Source organism: Miniopterus schreibersii (genome assembly GCF_964146895.1).
Source record: "Miniopterus schreibersii genome assembly, chromosome: 11".
Taxonomy (NCBI): domain Eukaryota; kingdom Metazoa; phylum Chordata; class Mammalia; order Chiroptera; family Miniopteridae; genus Miniopterus; species Miniopterus schreibersii.
Window position 1 is genome coordinate 20,814,604 of NC_138111.1, and position 25,166 is coordinate 20,839,769.

The 25,166-nt window shown below is 36.8% G+C and overlaps 2 protein-coding genes across 2 annotated transcripts; one reads left to right on the top strand and one right to left on the bottom strand.

Annotated features, from left to right (window-relative positions):
• Positions 1-9,576: 9,576 nt before the first annotated feature.
• On the bottom strand, positions 9,577-10,542 carry LOC308564060 (olfactory receptor 13C8; the record flags this gene model as incomplete). The annotated part of the gene is made up of 1 exon (XM_081151765.1): positions 9,577-10,542. The coding sequence occupies one exon, from the start codon at positions 10,540-10,542 to the stop codon at positions 9,577-9,579; it is 966 nt and encodes a 321-aa protein (XP_081007891.1).
• An 11,844-nt stretch (positions 10,543-22,386) lies between these two features.
• LOC308564061 (olfactory receptor 13C3-like) lies at positions 22,387-23,364 on the top strand (the record flags this gene model as incomplete). The annotated part of the gene is made up of 1 exon (XM_081151766.1): positions 22,387-23,364. One exon carries the CDS (start codon positions 22,387-22,389, stop codon positions 23,362-23,364), a length of 978 nt encoding a protein of 325 aa, XP_081007892.1.
• Positions 23,365-25,166: the final 1,802 nt, after the last annotated feature.

Here is a 25,166-nt window from a genome sequence, read left to right on the forward strand (position 1 = left end):
ATATATATATGGAAAAGAATAGCCATGGTTAAGCAATCTTCTTAAGAGGGTATCAAGGAAATAAAATATATTAAAAATAAAAGTTGTGGATGCAGTTCTAGTTTCACATGATTTGCCCTAAAGTTGACACTGACTTGAGAGAGACTCAGCTTCTTTTGGAAGTCAGTTGAGCACTTGTTTTTACAAATTTCCTCAGTCTCTAAGGTTGTGAGTCAGAAACTTAGGATCCCCTAGAGACAACGTCTCGACTTCTGCACGTTCCAAAGACCCAATTATCTTGACTTAAAAAAAAATCTTCCAGCCTGGCCGGGCGTGGCTCAGTGGTTGAGCGTCAACCTAGGATCCAGGCGATCAGGGTTCGATTCCCGGTCAGGGCACATGCCCGGGTTGCGGGCTCGATCAATGACTCTCTCATCATTGATGTTTCTATCTCTGTCTCTCCTTCTCCTTTCCTCACTCTGAAATTATTAAAGATATATTTAAAAAAAAAGAAAAATCTTCCATATATTTCTTGGCGTATTCATTGAATATGTCTGTATATTTGTGGCTTCAACATAAATTGGGCCTGGAATCAGAATATGTACAAAAGTTCTCAGAAAAGTTCATCTTTTCTAAGAATTTACCCCCCCCCCCAGCTTTATTGAGATACAATTTGTATTACATTTTATAAGTTTAAGGTGTACAACATGATGATTTGATGTATGTACATACTGCAAAATGATTGCCACAATAAGATTAGTTAACATATACATCATCTCATATAGTTGCCTTTTTTGTGTGTGGTGAGAACGTTTAAAATCTACTCTTGTAGCAACTTTCTAGTATGCGATACATATTGTTAACTGTAGTCACCATGCTGTCCAGTAGGTCTCCAGAATTTATTAATCTTACAACTGAAGTCTGTACCAGATGACCACCATCACTCATTTCCCCCTCCTCCAGCCCCTGGAAACCACCAGTCTACTCTCTGTTTCTAGAAATTCAGCTTTTGTAGAGTCCACATATAAGTGATCTAGAACACATAGTATTTGTCTTTCAGGAGTTTGTTTCTTTTTATACCACAAATAATACTATGCCAGTTCCCCCAAATCCTAAATAAGTCATTCCACCTCTTTAAACTCTTTTGATCTTTCATAATTTTGTTAATTTTACAAAACACACAATTTTTCTTTATACCAGTTTAATCACTGTGTAGATAAAATTCAATTAGTATGTATAACTTTGTATCAATTTTTGGTTTGATTTTTCATAGTCTTTATAATATTTATTTTTAATATTTGAAAAATATTTCATTAAGTGGAATTGCTATAAATCTAGCCTACAATTTTAATATTATTGGATATTTTAATGTGTTTCTAATTTTTTGAGATTTTGATAAAATGACCACTGACATCTATGTATCAGACTATCTAATCTGCTTAACTTCTACTGGAAATAAGTTAAATCTCTCAAGATAAGACTATAGAATGAAAGGTTGTGAACTGAGATCATTCTTAATACTCATGCAAAATAATTTTTCTAAAACTAATACTTAACATTGTTACCAAAGTATTTGCCCAATCTTTCGTATCTTTCTAGAAGCAGAGAAGGTGTTTATTCTTTTCTATTTGTATACAACATTACTTTGTTTTAGTGTTTCATTTGTATGATTATTAATCAGTTTAAACATTTCCTCCATGTTTATTTGTACTTATACTTTCTCTTTTATTGTCTATCCACGTCCTTTGTTTAACTATCTCTTGATAGTTTGATAGTTTCCCGTTTACTTTGCATAAACTCTTCATAGATTAAAACTTTGTTCTATTTTTTTTGGGCAAATACTTTTCCAACTTGACTTCCTCCTTATTTTTGACAGGTTATTTTAATTTTCATTGAGGTAAGATTTTCATATGATCCCTAAAAATATGAATGGAATTTCCTTCTATGACTTGATATTTTTTTGCGTCATCCGTATGAAAGTGGAGATAAAGATAATTAAATGCATACTCGTACAATTACATCAGTAAAATAGTCAAATCCTAAATTATTGGACCTAGAACTAGAAATCATCTTTAAATTAATCTAGTTATAACCCTTATGAGATGACAGAAACACATCTAAGTATGGTTGACATTCATCTTAGTACTGCCCCCAAAGCCAGAGATGGTTAGGGCACTTTATGAAGCCACACAGGTTATTTGGGGACAATTCTCATTGTTAGAACATTCTTTATATATGTAACTCTGTATACAACTCATCTTTCCCTTTCGAACAACAAAAAATAAGTATATACTCTTTTTTGTGACAGCTTTTCAAGTATTCACAGATTGCTGACAAGGTTGATATGTGATAAAGAGCTCTTATCACGGTCCTTGGTATTTGACAGGCACTCCATAAAAGATGGTTAACATTATTATATTTAATTACAAATCAGTGAGTCTGAGTATAGTTTGCTTACTGTTGATATTATAAATAATCACTTTTAGGTCCTTTTGGTAAATAAAACAAACATAATCATTCTGCTTCAGTATGAAGCTATAAAAATCAATAGAAAGGGTATCAAGAGTTATCAAAATGAATCACTGCCACCAAAGAATATAATCTATTCCTTAATGAGTTGGGGAAAATACTGACTGCTTGTATGAGACAAAATTATGTAACTTGCTGAATTTGATTACACAAAGCCTTGGCAAGTCATTTAAGATAATTCCATCTAAATTAGAAGAGGCTCATTTTTCTTGATAAATGTATTCAAGTCAGTTTAACTCAGCAGGCATGTTGGTGGACCCAAAAGCTGTGGGAGACACAAAGCTGAGTAACGTACAGCTCCGACAAGTCGCGAGCTTCTGCTTAACGTGGCATTTCTGTAACAGCTCCCCCCGGCCTCTCAGCTCTCGCTCTCGCCTTCCTTCTGTATATTCTTCAGACAGCAGCGTGACGGATCATCTTAACACATGATACCAATCAAACCACCACCACTCTGCCTACAGCCTAATATGTCATTCCAGCTGTGTTTCCGTTATGATCTGTTGCTGCCAGTGCCTTACTTTTAAATCTTTTTTTGAGTATCATCTCTTGTTAGGGCCCCTTTCACATTTATAGTAAACTGGGAAATGGCTGCCACCTGATATCTTGTGAGGACTATCTTCTAGATAGTAACTTTTTTCTCAAAATGAGAGAATATGCTGCATTCTGACTTCCATATGTTTCTCAGGTTCCTATAAAACACAGTAGAAAATATTTGGAAGGAGCACAGCTCATACTTTCAAGGATGGGGCTGTCACTCCCATGCTCATCTTTGGGGTTTCATTTGCAGCCAGGGCTAAGGGAGCTCATCCTATTTTCCTGGAGCTCTGTGAGGCTTGTGAGGTATGACAGGAACACAGCAGCTGGCAGGTCAGTATGGCCTGATTCCCTTCTCACCGCACAGGTCTGTGTCCAGTGCTACCAGATGCCAAAGGGACAGATACATTTTTAGTTGTGATGAGTGACATATTTATTCGAGACATATTTCAAATCTGAGTCCTCTAAAATTACATTGCAAATTTGAGCAATCATAAAAAAATCTCCAACAAAAGATAAAGTGGTTTGTTTGATCAACCCTAGTGCCCTTACTCACATTTGTGTTATAATCAGTACAAATATATTCTCCATGAGTCATCTCATAGATATCTGATCATATAGCTACTGTTAGAAACCTTGGCATCCATACATTAAATTTTCTGTAATAAATGTTCACATATCTAGATGCAGATAAGCAAATAATTTGTTTGCTGTCTTCCAAAAGAACCCTAATAGAACAGATTGCTCTTTGAGGGTCATGATTATTTCACAGTGATTCTAAATTGATGTGCATTACAAATGTGTGCTAATTAGCGTGACTATTTGTTTACCATTTTTGTTTGCTTTTCATTTATCGCCTTACTGGCCCTGAGCTAAGCACTTGACTTGTACCATATTTAAATGACACTCTAGGTTATTTAAATTCAAAGTTAGAAAAAAAAATCTTAATACTGATTGAACCTTATTCTAGGCAGAAGAACCCTACTCAGGATTCTCCTTTATAGTATCTTGACCCATGTTGTCTAGATTTAGATGAATATTGGAGAAAAAAGAACTCTACTTTAAAAGTTAGCTCATTCTATTTCCAAACAACTGTAATGATTTTTTAAAATCATAACATTAATTATATGGGCCCTCAATTGATTTCCCAGAATAAAAATGGACTGACTATCCACATGATTTTATGTCTTCTGGGAATCACAAACTCAAACAGCTTCACAACTTGTTGGGTAAAATAAGTTGAATCTAAAGCAATAGGTAGTGGTGAGGACTGTGGCTAATCTCTTTAATTCTATTTGACTAAACAAAATGCATGTGCTGTATTATTCCCTTTCCCACCAGTTTATCACTGCTCTCTATGCAATGTTTTCTTTAGACTATGTCTTATTTTCCCTGACTGATTACATTTTATGAATGACATGGTGATGACAAGTGCATAGAGGACTGCTTTCTCTTCACAGAATAAAATAACTCCACTTTTAGAATTTTGTTGTGATCTCATACATTCTTTTCTTTTGTGTTTATTTGTAACTAAGGAGGAGAATTGACTCTCCCAGGAACATCCCCAGATTCCCTCCAGAAAACTTGTGAAGGGGAGCGTTATTGTTAAAAAGTTACAAGTTAACTTTAACAAGCTTGACTTCAGACTTTTGCAAGCACATGGGATCCCATCCCTGTGTAACCTATTTGTACTTTGATAGCAGAGAGAAGTAGGTCAGTCAACTTTTAATGATGTCCTCTGAGATGTAGTTCTCTGCTTAGGTGTAAAATATCAGACTGTGTTTTATACTCCTGTGGGAGGAGATTACCAGGTTATGAGATAACAAGTAGAAAAGAAATGATGTCTTCCTAGGCCGATTGGCCTCTTTGGAACCATTGTGTTTTACATGATCAGAGGTCACCTAGAACTGAAAATTATTGTCTATTTGCTAAAGAGATGGATAGGAAGGTCTTTTAGCAGTCAAAAAAAATGAAATATATGATGTGGTGTTGGGAAATGTATGAATTTTGGAGTCTGTTTAATTGTACTCCAGTCTCTACTATGCCACTTCCTAGCTTTGTGACCCAGGGCAATTTGTGTAACTCTTTTGGACTCCACATCCCTTATTGTATAAAATCATGTATATCTTCAGGGTCTTATAAAGATTAAATGTATCTGCAACTTAAGTGATGTTTAATGTGTTTCCTTCCCTGAGCTACATAAAACAGTCACTGAAGTGTTTACTTAATTTTTATTAATCTGCAACAGGGAAGAGGGCTTTTCCTTTCTTTTTCCATTTCTCTGGAAACCTCATGGGTGTTGTCCAGAGATAGTCATGAGAATTTTCTATCTGGACTCAGTAAATTTATTGTCTTTTATTTTTGTTTATGGTCCTACTGATCCTATGACAACTTTGGCCTTACAACTGGCGACTCTCCAGCCTACCCTGCAGGCATTCCTGAACCAACTGTGCCATAGTCCCTCCTCTCCACTTTAATGTCTCTGATATCACCAATGTTCATATCTTCAATTTCCTGCCTTAGAGTTAGGATATTCCCTTTTAAGCTTCTTGAGGCTCTCCCTTTTGCGATCTCAGTGACTCTACATATCCGTGTCTCTCTTTCTATCTCTTGCAACTTGTTTCTCCTTTTAATGGTTCTACTTCTTTCTTCCCTAAAACATAGAGTGCAGTTGGTAACACTTGCTCTGCTTTTCTCATATACTGAAGAGATACTACCTATAATATTTGCATCAAAAATCATACCACCTATAGCATCAAATTAAATATCTATCATTAGTGTTTAAATTTTCATTTCATATAATGGCTACACTACATCTCCCTGGTCACCCACTATTACCAGAGCAAAGGTGGTTATAGCTGAACTCTCTCTGTTCCTTTGGCTCTTTGACTTTCCAAACTAAGACCCTTTTTCCAGAGTGAGAAGAGTGCTGTAAAGAGTGCTTAGAACCTGCATGACCTTAGCTCCCATGAGTCTTAGTCTCTTCATCTATAAGTTAAGAGCAAGGAGGTGTACTTTTCAACATTATTGTGAAGGTTTAATAAGAAATAAGATGTAAATATATAGCACAATGCCTTGCGTACTGACTTCACATTCAGATTCTATAGTTTCTTACCATTGTCTTTTCACTTTGTTTCCTTCATTCTCTCTTCTTTAAGATGCTGTTTCCTATAAAAATCTAAAATGAAAATTTCTCTCAAAAAACCACCAGGGTTGATATTGAAAACATCTTTTACAAAGACTGTGTCACAGCCATCAACCACTCAGCATGGCTACTAACTACAAACAACCAGGATTGTGATACTGGTGGGTCCAAGCTCAGGTCTGGTGTTTTAAGTTTTTTGTTTGTGATTTTTTTCTCTGATCTATAAAGCAGAACTGAAATCTAGCTGGAATACATTACTGTGGAAGGCGTTCATTCTGATTTATTGGAGTACTTGCCATAGGAATTGCTAGATATTTTTTAAGATCATGGCTACTCAGTCACTTAGAAGTGTTCTCTCAGGCTGTGGAGTTTTTTTAAATTAATTGCTTTTAATTTAATAGGAAGAATAGAGACTGTTTAATATGATTACTTTGAAATGTGCTGATTCTTGCCCTGGCCAGTGTTGCTTAGTTAGCTGAGTGTCATCTTGTACTTGAAAAGGTGATGGGTTTGATTCCTGGTTGGGGCGTGAGCGGGAGGCAACCAGTCACATAAATCTCTCCCCCCTCCCTCCTCTATTTCCCCCTTCCTCTCTCTAAAATTTCCGGATTCTTGCCTTCAGCCTCACAAAATACCAACTTTTGTGCATGTAAGAACATGTATTCCCTAGTAGTACGGTTATTAAACTTGTCAGTTGTTTTGTTCACATTAAAGACTTCTGATATCTTGTTTGTGACTTCAGATGTTTCTATATTTTTGGAACTAGGTTTTTTGTTTTCTAAAGTTGGGGAAATATTAGCTACTTAAACAGTTATCATGAGGATCTAATAATATGATCTCGATAAATTATTTTGGAAACTACATGTGCTCTTCTGAAGTTTTTTTCAATCATTATTTACTTACTTATGCACCAATTTAACAGATTTATAGAGCTAGCATACTATGTGCTAGGAATAGAACTTAGGCAAGTGCTAGGCATGCATTAGTGAGAGAAAGCACTGTTTTCTGTCAAGGTCCTAAGTTTGTCCCTTCTTGCACGTATTTCAGGGTCTGGTATAACTATTCAGTGTTTTCTTTCATATGATTATTATGTTATTTTAGAGTACACTAAAGTGGCTTTCATCATCTACATTTTAGACACAAGAAAGCAACTGCAGAAGAAACACAAATATCTTGCCCACGCACATCTGTTATTTAGCTGTGTATGAAAATGACAGCCTAACCAAATCTATTGCTTACACTCTAGCTGATTCACTACATTTCTCAAGCAGAAAATTGCATATTTTATTGCTTTTAAAGATCCTCAAGACAGACTAAAGACTTGGCAGGGCTATTCATTTATCACAAGTAAAAGCTGAGAAACACATTCAAACCTCTGAGGAGGTGGCACTGGTAGCTTCTGGCTTCTGGGTTATAGAAAAGAAGGAAGGAGAACTGAAACCAATACTGGAGGCAGCAAAGGAGCTGCCATTGTCATGAGGAAGCACCACAGCTGGCCTGATGCTGACGGGCAAGGAACACGTAGGGAGGTCCCTTGTCTTCATACACCCTGCCTCCCATTCCCTCTCTATCAAGTCTCTGGGGAGAATTTGACAGAGACTGGGCAGCAGAGGAGAGGTGTGGTTTTCAGTGTGCCAGTCCCAATTCACAAAGCAGAGCATAGGAAAATAGACTTGAAGCTCAGAGACAATAGTGTAATAGCATCAAAATTACTCCATAAAATGAAAGGATGAAAATCTTGTGCCTACTCAAAGCTTTATGACCCATTAAAATACACCCAACACTCATAATAATAAAACAGTCAGTGTTTATTGGACATTTAGTATGTTTTCGGCACTTTTCAGTCCTATGCATGAATTAACTTATTTAATCTTATGAAGAAACAATAATTACCTTCTAACAAGAAAGGAAGATATTATGGACTTATTTTTACAATTTAGAAGTAGTTCTAGTCTTTTACTTTAGATTTGGGCTCTGAATTTAAACTCTCATAGGCTCCTCTAAGGGCTAGATCTGACTCGGTTCCTTGCATGGCAGTGGGGCTCCCATTCCTGAGGTTGGCATTGCCCCACAGGGCTGCACTCCTCAGCAATAAGGATCATCTCAGTTTTGCGTCATCTTTGTCTTATCCCCCCAACACCCAAAGCCCTGCAGCTCTTCATTTCACTAACTCTTGCGACGCCTAATCCTCTCCTTGCAGTTTTCATCAGTTTCCAGTTCTGTCTAGTTCTCCTGCTGCTTAGGAGCTGTGTGATTCAGTGCAGAGTAGGGAAGAAGCTTCATTACAACCTGGTCTCTCCTCAGAGTCCAAGAGGAGTCTCCACTACCATGTCACCTCTATTTTGTTAGGTTAAAACTTGGAGTGCAATTACTCAGGGACTCTTTCAGCTATCTTAGTTACGTATCAAATCCAGAAAAGTTATGGTAACTGGCAAATAAAACCTGTTCTTCTACATTATAATAAACGTCACATAAAAAAATAAAACATAATATTTTAACTTTAAGGGAGTTCATGTGACAAAATGCCAATATAGTTTATTTAGCTACTGTTACATTGGATCAAATTTCTTTTTGAATAATCTTTGTTACCTCAGATATGACATATGTACATTTCTAGTTTTATAGATTATGTGATTCATTTATTTATTGAAAAATATTCATTGAGCTTTTATTGTATGCCATGTTCTATTCTAGGCCTTTGGGATGTTATAGGGTAATAAACAGACAAGTTCCCGCTCTCAGACAGCTTATATGTGTGGTGGACACAAATAGTAAATAAACGAACAAATTTAAAATGAGCATATATCATGTGCTGATTAATAAGCACTTCGAATAATTAACTAATAATGTACTTATTTTAGTTCACAAATTCCTTTGTAGAACACCTTTTGCCTTTATTATTTTCTGAAGGTTTAAGAATGATTACATTTTGCTGGGGCTTCGATTTTCAACATTTTGCATTTCCATAATAATATTTTCTAAAACCACAGGTATGTTTTATTTCTGCAGTTAGAACAAAAACTAATAGTAACAACAACAAACAAAATATTTTTATTTTATTATTTTTTAATCTGCTTTTTAAAAAACTGATTTGAGAGAGAGAAAGGGAAGGCGGGAGAGAGGGAGAGAGAGAGAGACACTGATTTGTTGTTTTACTTATTTATGCATTCATTGATTGACTCTTGTATGTGCCCTGACCGGGGATGGAACCCACAACCTTGGTGTACTGGAGATGATCTAACCAACTGAGCTACCTGGCCAGGGCCCAAAATATTTTTGTCATGTGGTTTTGAATGACATAGTGAATTTGTTTTCCCATGGAATTTTCTCTCTTTGGACTTTGTGTCTGCAGCAGCTTCAGATGGGGGCCCGGTAGTGTAAATCAGTATTCACCCATATCCCACAGAGAAGCTTTTCCTGCCCAGCATCTTCTTCACAGCAGCCTTCACGTCCTTGTTCCGCAGACTGTAGATGAGAGGATTGAGCATGGGAGTCATCACTCCATAGAAGAGGGAGATGAGAGCCTCAGTGATGTCTTGATTATCTGTACCAGCGGACCTTTTAGACTTGGGCTTTGAATACATGAAAAAAATGGTTCCATAGAATATAATCACCACTGTCAGGTGGGCTGAGCAGGTGGAGAAGGCCTTACGTTTTCCTTCAGCGGAAGGGATCCTCAGAATAGTGGCCACTATAAAAATGTAAGAAATGGAAATGACTAGCAATGGGATAACCAGAACAACCAGATTTGACCCTGCCATGCTGATCACATTGATTGAAATATTGGCACAGGCCAGTTTTAGGATAGCCAGAATTTCGCAGACAAAATGGTGAATGACATTGTTAGTGCAGAATGGTAATTGCATTGCAAGAGATGTCTGCACCACTGAATCCATGAGCCCAGAGACCCAGGACCCAGCTGCCATGAGCACATAGGTGCCTTTGCTCATGATGACAGGGTATCTCAGTGGGTAGCAGATGGCCACATAGCGGTCAAGTGCCATCATGCCCAGGAGCACACACTCTGTGGCACCCATGGCAAAGGAGAGGAACATCTGCACCATGCACCCAGAGAAGGAGACACGTTTCCTTACTGTCAGAAAGCTGTCGAGAATTAGTGGGACAGAGGAGCTCGTGTAGCAAATGTCCAGGAAGGAGAGATTGCAGAGGAAGAAATACATGGGGCTGTGCAGGCGAGAATCATAGATGATTACTGAGATGAGAACTCCATTTCCCAGCAGGACCATCAGGTACATCCACAAAACTAGCACAAAGAAGACTGACTGGAGCTTTGGGTGGGCTGAAAGTCCAACCAGGACAAACTCTGTCAACATGGAATCATTGGTCCTTTCCATATTCCACAGACCCTTTCTCCAACAGCTATCACTCTGTGGATGATAGAGTAGAAATTTGTTAAAACAGTGTGGGTAAGAGCTCCTCCTTTAACAATCATGTTCTATGTCACTGTAATCCTGTATTTGGATGCAACCATATAACTCCAGGACAAATTTCTTACTGCAAACCCACACCACTAGAGCAGGAATCCTAATCTGATTTTCTCAGGGTTAAGAGGGTTTGATTATGGGACGTTTGGATCCCAAACCAGTTCACTGTCATTTCTACCAGTTCTGCCTCTTAATGCATTTCCTGCAAATCAGTGGCCCATAGCTTGGGGGCAGCAGACACATGCGCCTTGTATGGCAGTGCTTCCTGCACTATGCTTTAAATTTAAATTAGAGGTCAACGTGGTAAAAGCAGGAGATATGGTATAAAAAAATCTGTATTTTTAGCTTATCTTTAAATAAACTGTAATATTTGGAAACATGGGACCCGTTTCCACCACCGAGCTTGTTGCAGATGACATATTGGATTTGGGGCATGTTCCCCCTTCTGCCAGAGTACCCTCCTCCTCTCTCTTGCCTGTTTGCCACTGGAGATGAAAATTAGTTGGCAGATAACATGTTATTCTCAGTTGATCTCAATAATTCATATTACTTGACAGAATCATGTATGTCTTTGAACATTCCACCCATGGCTGCAAGGCTCACTTATCCACTAGGCACAGAGGCCTACCATACTGCTAGGAGACTGAAAATGTTTTGACTTCTTTTAATGTCTGAATAAAACAATAATTTTTTAAGTTTTAATACGTAGTATTGGTATATTTATGCCAATGCAGATATAATATATAATATTGCATGGAAGAAAGGGCACATAAAGGCCCATCAAAGTCATAATGCAGTCCTGGGTGGTCGAGTCTCTTTCTAGAGCTCAGTATGGTGTGCTGGTGGCATAAGTAGTCATTACACATAAGCATGTAGTCTCATTGAGGACAGTAAACTTATTGAAAGGACATATATTTATATTGCTCCAGTATCTACCTCAATTTGATGAGGAACTTTGTGTTCAAATGAATGTGTTTTTTTAATAGAAATGAATTGAAAGTATTTACAAAGTGAATTTAATCATGAGTAGAGAGGTGTCATGTTGTGTGTTGTATGCTCCACCTAACTTGTTTATTTTCACTTTGTGCAAGAACTGTCACTTAGGGATCCACTCAATAACAGTGCTTTTTATTAAAAATATATACATTTAATTAAACCAGTGGCATGCAGCCATTATTTTTTTAGCAAATAAAATTTAAACAGAAGCATAATGTATAAAACAATGTAAAAAGGAGAAATTTTCCGGTTAAAGTTACACTGCTTTGGAGGGAAGGAAAAAAGCACGATCTTTTAGTATTGTATTCACTCTTCCTCTCTCAGTTTGGTTTTCAAGGGGCATAGTTTGAAAGCCAATGCAGTAAGTAATATTAATAATCTGCATTTTAATAATTTTATTATCAAATGAAGTAGTAATATATGTATTGCTTACTCTATTTCAGATTCATTTCTAAATGCTTTTATTCATGACAATCAATCCAAGGAAGTAAGAGCTATAATTATATGCATGTGGATTATTCTTATTAGCCTTTCTTAAACATTTGGTAAACATCACCAGTAAATCATAACATGAGTAGACTAAAGAAAATAAAAAGTAATTATTTTACGAGATAAAGTGGAAATAAATTTGGTGAAGGTCAATTCATAATTTTTATATAAACTATTTGAAGTTCAGAAAAAGAAGGTAAGTTCCTAATCTTAAAAGGAAACTATATACTATATACCAAAAACCAGTAGCAAATTACTATTTCATAATAACTCTGATAGTTATATATTAAGATCTGTAATAGGATTCCCGTTCTTACAGCTACTATTTAACATAGACTTGGTGGTCCTGTTCAAAATCATAAGATAAGAAATGGCAGAAGTAGCAATAAAAGGAGACTAAAAAATTTATAAGACCTAATGAGAAGAAATTAGTAAGACCTCTGGATGTAAGGTCAATGGAAAAAAATCAACAATTCTCTTTATGTTAGCAATAAATGATTGGCAAACATAATGGAAATTAATATAATAAAACTTAAAATATGGAGCACCTGGGTTTTATCTTAAAGTATGCACAAAATATCTACAGAAATCATTTAAAATTATAATAAGCAGCCAAATAGACTATGAGTCATTGAAAAGGTAAACATGTTAATAAATGGTATAAAAATATAAGCTGCCATTCCTCCCCCCAAAATTCGTCTATACATTCAATTAAGTACATTCAAAATTTTAGCTGGATTTATTTTGAGGAATGTGAGTGCTCATTCTAAAATTTATATGAAATAATAAAAGTACATAACTTGCACAATTAAATTTATAAGGTGAACATTCATATTTGAAACACACTGTGAAACCACAGTAATAAAAATATTAGATAATGGTGTAGGGACATTTAAATAGTCTAATGGAAAAGGAAAGAGATCTCAGATATAGACACATGTTTGTAAGGGAATGACATATCATAAAACTGTCACCCCAAAGCAATGGGGAAGTAGCAGCTTAGTAGATAATCTTAGGAAAATGCTTTTATACGTGATAAATTTAAAAAGATAAAATTAGATTCTTAGATTACCATACATAAGGGTGGAAACGAGATGGATTAACAATTTACATGTAAAGAAAAATAAAATATAAAATTAATAAAAGACTATAGAAAATATTATGAACTTATGGTGGAGGAAAAAACCTTATAAAACATAAAGCTTTAAGCCAATAGAAAGTTAGTCAAAAGATAGAAATCAGTCAGTCACAGAAGGGTTTTTCTAAATGGCTAACAAGAAAGTATATGGAGAGATTCTCACACTTAGAAAATCTGGAAAATGCTCATTAAATGTTCAAGAAACAGTCATGAGATATCATTCATTTTTACTAGAAAAGTAGATGATACCAAATGTTGGCAAGCATGTGGGGAGGTAGAATTCTGTGGGAGCATACAGTGGTATGTTGGAAAACTCTCTGGCTGTATTAGAGTTGGGTAGGTCCCAGTGATTCCAGTCATGAGAATATGTCCTAAATAAGTTCTTGCGCAGGACTATAAGGGGAATAAGCATAAGGATGCTCAGCATTGCATTGTTTGTGGCAAAAAGTGGTTGGAGGCAACCCGGATGTCCATGCTCAGAAATGGTTCTGCTGCATGGGAGCATGCATTATGGACCAGTTTGCAGGAGTGAGAAGCAAATGAACTGGATGTTTGTACAGCAACATAAATAAATCCCCAAAAAAGTGTTTTAAGAAGGAATCAATATTGTGATTTATAGCACAATAAAATTTATATATAAATTTAAAATACATATTTTACAGGGGAACACACATTTTTAGGAACAAAGCAAGCACAATTATAGGTTGGGGAGGGAATGTTAGTGGAATCAGTCATCATGGGACCATAATAAGAGGCTTTTTAAGGAGTGAGGAAAATAATGTGTAGAAGAATATAAAATAAAATACAGAGGTGAGCGTGAACTCAAGTCTAAGCTTAAATGGAAACAAAAAAGTACACATAAAAATCAGAGAGAGCAATATAAGGCATATACCAACGAAGGAGCTCTGACCAGAAGTGTAGGTCAACCCTGGCCAGTGTGGCTCAGTTGGTTAGAGTGTTGTCCCATGTACCAAAAGGTTGCGGGTTTGGGGCACATATGGGAGGCAACCAATCATTGTTTCTCTCTCTCCCTCCCTCCCTTTCTAAAAAAAAAAAAAAAAAAAATCAATGAAAAACATATCCATAGGGGCAGGATTAACAAAAAAGAAATGTAGTGCAATAGAAGGGACTATCATAAATGTAAAAAAAAAAAGGAAAATTGACTTCTGACACCAAAAAACAGTACATAATGGATTGGAGGGGGGAAAAATGAAGACACTTAAAAATGAGTTAAAGCTTAATTAAACCAGACATTTTAAAAAATTAACGTTTTGTATCTAGTTAAAGGGGAAAAAGTCAGTCATAAAGTTGTTGGTCAGTAACAAGAACAGAAGGAAGTTCTCAGAGTTAATGAGAGGCAGAGCTCTTCCAACAGATTTCATCTTCTGGTCCCATTGAAAAGGTTATGTGTAATGGAGAGATAGATGAATCTGGTACTCTATTAGGTTGAATCCACTAAATATGCTCTTCATATAAGTAACCCTCTTGATTTGGCCGTTTCCCCCCTTCTGATGAGGAGGTGGCACCCAGGACTTGCATAGAAAGAAAGCGTGGACTGAGCAGAGGAATTCAGTGACTGCTCCCCCTGGCTGTTCTGTGTCTCTGTAAAGCGAGGCCCTCTGCTTCTTAGTAGCATTTGTGACCTAGGATGAATCGACCCCCATGATTAAGATCCAGCCTCTTCTTGTTTTAATTATTTTGAACTCAACAGTTAATTTTGAATAACTATGCAGGTGATATAATATCTCAGCTATTTTTAAAGTCTTTTTTAAAATGTGGTGGTCATAGCAACTGCTGAGTATGGTCAAATAATTACATTGCAGTGTCACACATTTGGGACAGAGTTAATATTTCAGTAGATTATGGGTCCAATAATATAGTGTTCAAATTGCTTGGCTGCTGAAGAGATAAGAGATAGCACACCTGTTTTGCAATGATGTCTCTAAGAGCACCAAGTGGATATATCAAATGCCCTCATCCTATCTGCTGGGGGAGTGGAAGAGAGGCACAATACAACCCTTGGGTCAACGATAAATGTTTTTGAAGAGGCAGGTGTGGCAAAGGCACTAAATTTTATTTCAGAGTACCTGGGTTTGAAACTCAGAGTTGGGACCTCCTTTTTTCTCTTCTTTAGATCATGCCAATTCCTACCTGAGAGCTTTGTTGTGAAAATCACCCAGCAATGTTCTAAAATATAATGCAAAGCTTTATGACACTAAATTAACAAAACTTGACAGATGAGAAAATTAGATATATCCAGTTAAAGTATATAGAATTTATATCTTACCCAAAATTTGAAAAAAACAATGTTTACAAGAGAAGATGGAATATGATGGCATTTCTCTACCTCTGACCCGAGGAATGGTTTCCTTTCCTTAACTTGAGACCAGTCTTCTTCCTTGATGGCTGTCTTGCTTTACAACTTTAAGAAATGCTTTTTATTTTATGCAGTAATCTGTGGGACAAAGTACAGGGATATTAATGATATTTAGACAGTAAGCTGGGTGCTGTAATTATTTTCTTCCAATTTGCACTTACCAGCTTATTCCTCAGGTAAAACCGATAGATGAGTTTATTTAAAATGTTCTGACTCTCAGGCCCAGAGTTTCTAGTTCAGCCTCAGGAGGAAAAAAAGAAAGATAATCCATCGATTCTTGGGGCCTTTGTGGTTATCTGAGTGTTTCTCTAGATTTTGAGCTCCAGAAACTTCCTCCAAAAGACCAGCCATTAGCACAGCACAGCATTTTAAATTCTTTTTGGGGTGAGCCAGGGAGGGGTCCAATATTTGGAGCAAACTAAAGTTAAGACTGTAAACATGGAGAATTAAAAACTTTCCAAAACTCCAGGGAGAATGCAGTTAGATCCAATTATATCATATAATTGGTATATTCTCGTTGCAATGCAACCTAAACAAGAAATTTGTATTACTGTCTACATCACCACAGTATCTGAAGATTTAGACTCAAACAGAAAAATTCTTTAAGTTTTTTTCCCCCTGAAATTATCTGAAAACATCTTATGATTGATGGCGTATATTGCTTTCATTGGCATAGAATTTTCAAATATCTGAAGTTGTTCTCAGAAGACTACTGTGAGTTAGTACAGTTTTCCTGTTATACAGATGTAGAGCCTGAGACTCTGAAAGTTGAAATATAGCGTGTCCTTCCAAAATGTATACACACTTAACAGATGATAGCTCAATTAAGTCTTGATTGCTATTGGCCCATTCCTGTGTGGTATCGACCCTCAGGCTGGCTGACAGTGAGGCACTACTCCAACCACAGCCTATGAGCTGCTGTGTAAGTGCTGACCATATGAAGCAGAATTCACTTCAGCAGAGTCTGGTGCCTGCTGAGATCTCCTTTCAGATTTGCTGCTTGGGTCAATAGCAATTGAGACTCAATTATAAGAGGAGGGCCCACATAACCTACACAAGGGATATTCCTAGAGCACCCAGCACAGATGATCAAGGAGATTGCACTGCTGCAACCCAAAGGATACCTACTACATAAGGCCACTCCACCAAGACTAGGAGTCATGGCAGATATTTAATACATAGAAACAAACACAAATAAGCAGCCAAAATGGGGAGACAAAAAACATGTCCCAAATGAAAGAACAGGAAAAACTTCCAGAAAAAGAGCTAAATGAAATGGAGGCAAGCAATTTACTAGATATAGAGTTCAAAGCAATGTGTAAAAGGATGTTCAACAGCATGAAAAAGGACATAGAAACCATAAAAAAGAACAGTCAGAAATGAAGAATACAATATCTGAAATGAAGACAACACTGGAAAGAATAAAGAGTAGGTTGGATGAAACAGAGGAAGGAATTGGCAATTTGAAAGGCAAGATAGGAAAAAACACCCAATCAGAGCAGCAGAAAGAAAAAATTTAAAAAAAAAAGGATAGTTTAAATGACATTTGGGACAACATGAAATGTCAAAACATTTGCATCACAGGGGTACCAGAAGGAGAAGAGAGAGAGCAAGGGATTGAGAACTGATTTGAAAAATAGTGATTGAAAACTTCCCTAACCTGGTGAAGGCAAAACACACACAAATCCAGGAAGCACAGAGAGACCTGAACAAGATGAACCTGAAGAGGCCCACACCAAGACATATCATAATTAAAATGGTAAAGGTTAGAGACAAAGAGAATCTTAAAAACAGCGAGATAAAAGCAGTTAGTTACCTACAAGGGAGCTCCCATAAGACTGTCAGCTGATTTCTCAACAAATCTTGCAGGCCAGAAGGGAGTGGCAAGAAATATTCAAAGTGATGAAAAGCAAGGACCCTCAACCAAGACTACTTTACCCAGCAAAGCTATCATTTAAAATTGAAGAAAAATCAAGAGCCTCCAAGACAAGGAGTTTATTACCAACAAACCAGTATTACAAGAAATGTTAAAGGGTCTTCTTTAATAAAAGATGAAGATGAAGAGGAAGAGGAGGAGGAGGAGTGGGAACAGGAACATAGTTAAAAGAATAAAGTGACAATAAGTACATTCTATCAATAATCACTTAAATGTTCCTATGTCAAAAGACATAGGGTAGCTGAATAGATAAGAAAACAAGACCCATATATATGCTGTTTACAAGAGACCCACCTCAGAATGAAAGATACACACAGACTAAAAGTAAAGGGATAGAAAAATATGTTTCATGCAAATAGAAATGGGGAAAAAAACTGGGGTAGCTATACTTATATCTGAGAAAATAGACTTTAAAACAAAGGCTGTAGTAAGAGACAAAGAAAGACACTACTTAATGATAAAGGGGGCAACCCTTGTAAGCATTTATGCACCCAGCGTAGGAGCACCTAAATATATATAGTAAATCTTGATGAAAATAAAGGGACAGATCAACAGTAATATAGTCACAGTAGGGGACTTTAACACTTCAGTGACATCAATGGATAGATCTTCCAGACAGAAAATCAACAAGGAAATGGTGGCCTTAAATGACACACTAAATCAGATGAATTTAATTGATATCTTTAGAGCATTTCAGTCCAAAGCAGCAGAATATACATTCTTTTCAAGTACACATGGAACATTTTGTAAGATAGACCACATGTTAGGACATGAAACAATTCTCAATAAATTTAAGAAGATTTAAATCATATCAAGCATCTTTTCTGACCATAATCGTATGCAACCAGAAATCAATTACAAGAAAAAACTGAAAAACACAGGAACACAGGGAGGCTAAATAACATGTTACTAAATGATGAATGGATTAGCAATGAGATGAAGGAAAACATCGAAAGATACCTTGAGACGAATGAAAACGAAAACACAACAACCCCAAATCTATGGGACACAGCACAAAGCAGTCCTAAGAGGGGAATTCATGGCAATACAGGCCTACCTCAAGAAACAAGAAAAATCTCGAACAACCTTACACCTAAGGGAACTAGTGAAAGAGCAACAAACAAAGCCCAAAGTGAGTTTAAGGAAGGAAATAATAAAAATCAGAGCAAAATAAAGGAAATAGAGTCTTAAAAAGACAATACAAAAGTTCAATGAAACCAGGAGCTGGTCCTTTGAAAAGATAAACAAGATTGCTAAACCTTTGACCATCAAGAAAAAAAGAGAGGACCCAAATAAATAAAATCATAGATGAAAGAGGAGAAATAACAATTGACACCACAGAAATACAAAGGATTATAAAAAAATATTACAACTATATGCCAACAAACTGGACAATCTGGATGATATGGATAAATTCATAGAAACATACAATCTTCCAAAACTGAATCAAGAAGAAACAGAAAATCTAAATAGATTCATTACAACTAATGAAATCAAAGAAGTAGTCAAAACAGTCCTGGCAAACAAAAGTTCTGGATTGGATGGCTTCATAGGTGAATTTTACCCAACTCTTGAAGAAGAACTAATACCTGTCCTTTTCATACTGTTCACAAAAATTCAAGAGGAGGGAAAACTCCTAAGTTCATTTTATGAGGCCGGCATTATGCTAATTCCAAAACCAGCAAAAGACATTAAAAAGAAAGAAAATTATAGGCCCTTATCCCTGGACTTACATACTAATATCCTCAAAAAAATATTAGCAAACCGGAGCCAGCAATATGTTAAAAAGTTCATACATTATGATCAAGTGGGATTTATCCTGGGGATGCAAGGTTGATATACCATCTGCAAATCAATAAACATGATACATCACATAAACAAAATAACGGATAAAAACCACATGATCATGTCCATGGATGCAGAAAAGCATTTGATAAAACCCAGCACCAATTTATGATAAAATCTCTCAGCAAAGTAGAAAGAGAGAGAACATAACTCAACATAATAAAGGCCATATAAGACAAACCCACAGCCAACATCATACTCAATGGGGAAAAGCTACAAGCATTTTCCTTAAGATTGGGAACAAGACAGAAATGTCCTCTTTTGCCACTCTTATTCAGCATAGTACTGGAAGTCCTGGCCACAGCAGTCAGGCAAAGAGGGGAAAAAAGGCATTGAAATTGGAAAGCAAAAATTAAAACACTTGAATTCATGAACAGGTTTATCTATCTGTCTGAATTCATGCCTCAAACTATCTACTCTGGATTTTAACAACTTTTGTGGCATGAAACATATGAATTTACTTTTATCCTGTGAATTTATTTATCTTTTTGCCATCTGTATTTTTCATTCCAATAAAGGTTGGGGATGGCATTCTGCATGAAGTTAACTTTCTAAAAGAATTAATATAAAGTAAACAAAAAAGTTAAATTACAATGCCTTTAATTTACAACAAACATTTGTTTTATTTAATTTATAATATATAGATTATTTTTAAAATTCTAACATTTTGGTTTGGTAATTATCACTTGAATGTGTAATTTCTTACTTGGAATTAACCTTACTTTGGTAAACATATTTTGAACTAAAAAGCCCTCACATTTTATAAAGTTAATTTGGTGAACATTTGCCCCTGCTTCCAAAAGTTATGTGGGTGGGAGCTACAGTGTATCCCCAATAGCGATCGTAATTGTCCCTGACGCACTCCGAAGTTTCTCCATTGCACAGAGCTGCCCTTCCAACTTTAAATTGCTTTGGGAATTGGAGAGTAATGACAGCTTCGGCATTACAAATATTTACTCTTCCACATCTGTGGATCTGGCATTGTTTGTTGAACCTGACCTTAATTCAGAATGCTGACATAAATGCTAAGAAGGAAGTAACTGTTTCTTCTAGGAGGTGGAAATAATGTATGAGTAGAAAGGTAAGTCTTTAAACCTGTGGAACTGTATTTCAATCAATAGTTAAGCTGTTATTTAATGTGAATTTGTAACGTGAACAACCTGATGCAGTTATTATCACCAAGGCACAGATGCGAATGCTGATGATTATTACTTCATTATTATTTATATAATGTTTCTTAATCCTTAAAAAGCAATGTTCCTGTGCTATCTCATTATTTCCATACAGTATCCCAGCAAGAAAAGTTAAAGCAGGTATTTTTAATCACTATTTTAAAAGTGAAAAGACTGCAGCTCTCATCAGAAACTCAGAACTTCAAAGATTTTCATTTTAGCCTGAGGCACTTTTCCAACATGTTAAACTCAGGTCAAATATATTTGGATAAGGACAGTAAGTCCCCTCTTATCCAGGGTTTCACTTTCTGCAGTTTCATTTACATAATGTAATTATACTTATAATATATTTTCATACGTACCTTTCCTGTATCCTAAATGAATTTTCAGCATTGTAATGGCAGGCACTTTACATTACTCTTTTACTTCTTCCTTCTGTGCTTAGAGTATGACTGAGGTAAAGGTAGGCTGTAAATAATATTCTAAAACTAGTAGTCTGGCGCAAGTTTATCCTACTTTAAAAACTTTTGTCTTTCAATATTTTTTCTTTAGGATATTTACAAACATGATGTGAATATGGAGCTTTCTGTAAAACACAGGAGTATGTTCTTGTCATTTTTCAGGATGGTGTGCCAGTCCATAATAAGGCAAATGAAAATCCATTTGGATCAGAAAAATCTGGATAATCTACCAATTCAGGGTAGATTAGAGCCTTTTGCTCAAGTGTGTTCAAGACCCGCTGCATAAGTGTTACCTGGGTGCTTAGGATAAATGCAGCATCTCAGGAGCTGCCCTGAACAGTAAAGCAGAATCTTAAGTTTTTCAGGATACCCAGAGGATGCATATGTATATGGAAATCAGCGAAGCTGTGGACTAGACTTGATCTGAGCTTCGAGCTCCACTTATTTGCTGCCTGGTTAACTCTGGGCAAGTTCCACCTTTCATATTTGAAAAAAATGGGGATAGTATAAAAGATTATATTTTGTAAAGCATACAGCGGTGCCTACACACACACATATGTACATATTTCTATAAAATATTTAAACCTTTCTTAGGTTGAGGTAAATGAGTAAATTATCAAGATAGAGTCTGAAATAAGAGAATAAAATAAAGGAAGAGACTATGTGATGTTCTCCGAAGATTATCGATGACAGTCATGTGGAGCTGATATATGCAATGGTTTGTCAGGAACAGTCACAGAAGATACTCACAGGGGCTGGAATATGAGATTAACAACTAAGTGTGTTTAAACATGTTAAGTTTCAGTTAATGGTATTCAATTTATTATTAAATGTCTATAAAATCTAGAATTAAACTGACTAATGTAAGGTATGCAGGCATAGAAAGAAACAGGCACCAAGAAATCCACATTGCTGTGAAATTTTTACCATCGTTATTAATCCCAAATCAAATTTTCGGTCCCTATTGAGTAGTCTTTTGCCATTTCCACTGCTTGCCTTCTGGGGCAGATGAAGAAGCTGGGGTTATAGTTAGTAATTAGTCAAAAGTTTAGAAATCTCAACCCAGGAACATGTCCTCAGCAGGAGGAATGATTATTTCCGTCTGTCCGATTATAGGTTGATCTTCATATATTAGCAATGGGTATAGGCACTTCCATCTTCCCCAGTTTCATTGTATTCTAGTTACACACATTGTTGAAGACAACTGGATGGCAGAGTTTCAAGCACACACTCCTTATAATACAGTCTAGACAATGAATCAGTCAGGGGATGTTCTACATTTGTTTCCTGGCAGTGAATGTATTATTTCATTTTAGATCTTCCTTCTGAAAGCAGATGACATGGATAAAACTAACCAGACATTTGTGTCAGAATTTATTCTTCTGGGGCTCTCTGGTTACCCAAAGATTGAGATCATTTACTTTGTTCTAATTCTAATTATGTACCTAGTGATTCTCACCGGCAATGGTGTTCTCATCATAGTGAGCATCTTTGATTCCCGCCTTCACACCCCCATGTACTTCTTCCTGGGCAACCTCTCCTTCCTCGATATCTGCTACACATCTTCCTCTGTCCCCTCCACTTTGGTGAGCTTAATCTCAAAGAAAAGGAACATTTCCTTCTCTGGATGCGCAGTGCAGATGTTCTTTGGGTTTGCAATGGGATCAACAGAGTGTCTGCTCCTCGGCATGATGGCTTTTGACCGCTACGTGGCCATCTGTAACCCCCTGAGGTACCCCGTCGTCATGAGCAGGGCGGTGTGTGCACTGATGGCTTCTGTGTCCTGGCTCTCTGGAGGCCTCAACTCGATTGTGCAGACGTCTCTTGCCATGCAATTGCCTTTCTGTGGGAACAATGTCATCAATCACTTCACATGTGAGATCTTAGCTGTCCTGAAGCTGGCCTGTGCTGATATATCCCTCAACATTGTCACCATGGTGATATCCAATGCGGTGTTCCTGGTCCTCCCACTGCTGGCCATCGCTTTCTCCTACGTGCTCATCCTCTGCACTGTCCTGAGCTTGCACTCGGGCTCCGGGAGACGCAAGGCCTTCTCCACCTGCTCCGCACACCTGGCCGTGGTGGTCATATTTTACGGCACCATTTTCTTCATGTATGCCAAGCCCAGGTCTCAAGAGCGGCCCGGGGACGGCCAGCTGCAAGCTTCAGACAAGCTTGTTTCCCTGTTTTATGGGGTGGTGACCCCCCTGCTAAACCCCATCATCTATAGCTTGAGAAATAACGATGTAAAAGCTGCTGTGAAGTATCTACTGAACCAAAAACCTACTCAAGAAGTATTTTCTATTCAGAAAATGTGAGTCTATGTGCAATAGGCATGGTGATGGACTCCTAGCTAAGTCAGTAAGAACCACCTCTGCGGAAAGCATGGTGAAGGAGAAATACTTTCCTTTTCTTTCCCTGACCCTGCTCAGCGAGAATTACTGAGAGAGATAGTTTGCTGTAAACCCAGCTTCCAATGTGCTCTGATCCAGGCCTCACAAGAACAATGACTTCTATTAGAGTCGCCCCCCTGGTGATAACTGAAACGAGTGTTCCTGGTGTACTGTGTGGAAATGTCATAGAAAACAATCACAAATAGCTCAGGAAATAGAGAGGCAAGAGCACAGCATCTGCAATTACACAAACCACCTAAATGACATTGGATAGAGTTTCTTTGTGAGCCATAGTTACCTTATCTTGCAATAAGGAAATAAATAAAACCAGGTCCCAGTGGAGCAGGGACTTAGCATAGCACCAGCTTCGTAGTGCCCTAGAATTTCAGAATTGAAGGTAAGACTCCTAGTTGAGGACTAAAATTTACTGCTTAGCACCTCTTTTACCCTAAGCCAATGATTACAAGAGCTGGCTATCTCCTTGTAACAATCACTCTGTTAATATAAATCACAGCCGCCTTGTCGTTCTCTCCGTATCTATATAAAGGGAAGTTCAGGCCAGGAGAAGAAATAGTCAGGGGACTGTTCTACCTTATGGGGAGTGCACAGCAGAGAGGCGGGAGGTGTTTCCACCCCAGTCCCTGTGCAAGATGGGGAAGTTTATTTTTAATTTTTATTTTTTCAATGCCAGCCAGGTGAGGGCATGTTACAAAAGAGCCTCTAAAGAGAGTCTGGCTTTTGTATTAATGAATGGGGGCCTGCCCAGCTCTTAAGACTGCAGACTAGCAGAGGATCTAGTCTAGAAGAGGGGAGGAGGTAGCTGTTGTATGCCAAAAATAAACATTTCAAATAGATTTGAGATGTTCTCAAAGGCTCAGAAAGTGATTAAAACAGTGATTGGGAAAATAGAATCAGTTCTTTCATTCTCCAATGAGTGGAAACTCTTCAATAAATTTATCATAGTTTCTTTTTTCTTTTTCTTTTTACCCTCCAGCTTTCCCATAATCAGGAAATCTCCAAAATATTGTTAGGTATATTATTTTCTGATTAGTAAATACATACTTTTTAAATAAAAAAATATTTAAAAATGGTCACTTGGTCACCTTCCAAAGATAACGTTTAAAATATTTTTTCTAATAGCCAGGAGTCATACATTCATTATGTTGTTATTATTATTTTTTTAAATATCTTTATTGATTTCAGAGAGAGAGACAGAAACATCAATGATGAGAGAGTCATTGATCAAGCCCGCAATCGGGCATGTGCCCTGACTGGAAATCGAACCCCGATCGCCTGAATCCTAGGTCGACACTCAACCGCTGAGCCATGCCCGGCCGGGCTATGTTGTTATTTTGATTTATCACTTAATGTAATATGAACACGAGGTTAAAGTTTGGGTTTTTAAAATATAAAACACCTATGGTTTCATAGGAAAATTTTTAAGGAGTGAAATTAATAGGGCAGGTGATATGAACTTTTTCAATTTCTAGCTAAATTACCCCCAGGAAGGTCATATTACCCACCTTAAATACCATATATGATTTTCCCCAAATATGTTTACAGCTCTGTTTCCAAAAAATGTACACAGACATTTATATCTGTATTTATCCGTATGTACTCAGTTTTATATGTATTTTTTAAAATATACTTTTAGAAATATTCATTTTCAAAGATTCAACAAAAAAGCATGTAATTTAATAAAATACCATGTACCAATCACATGGCTT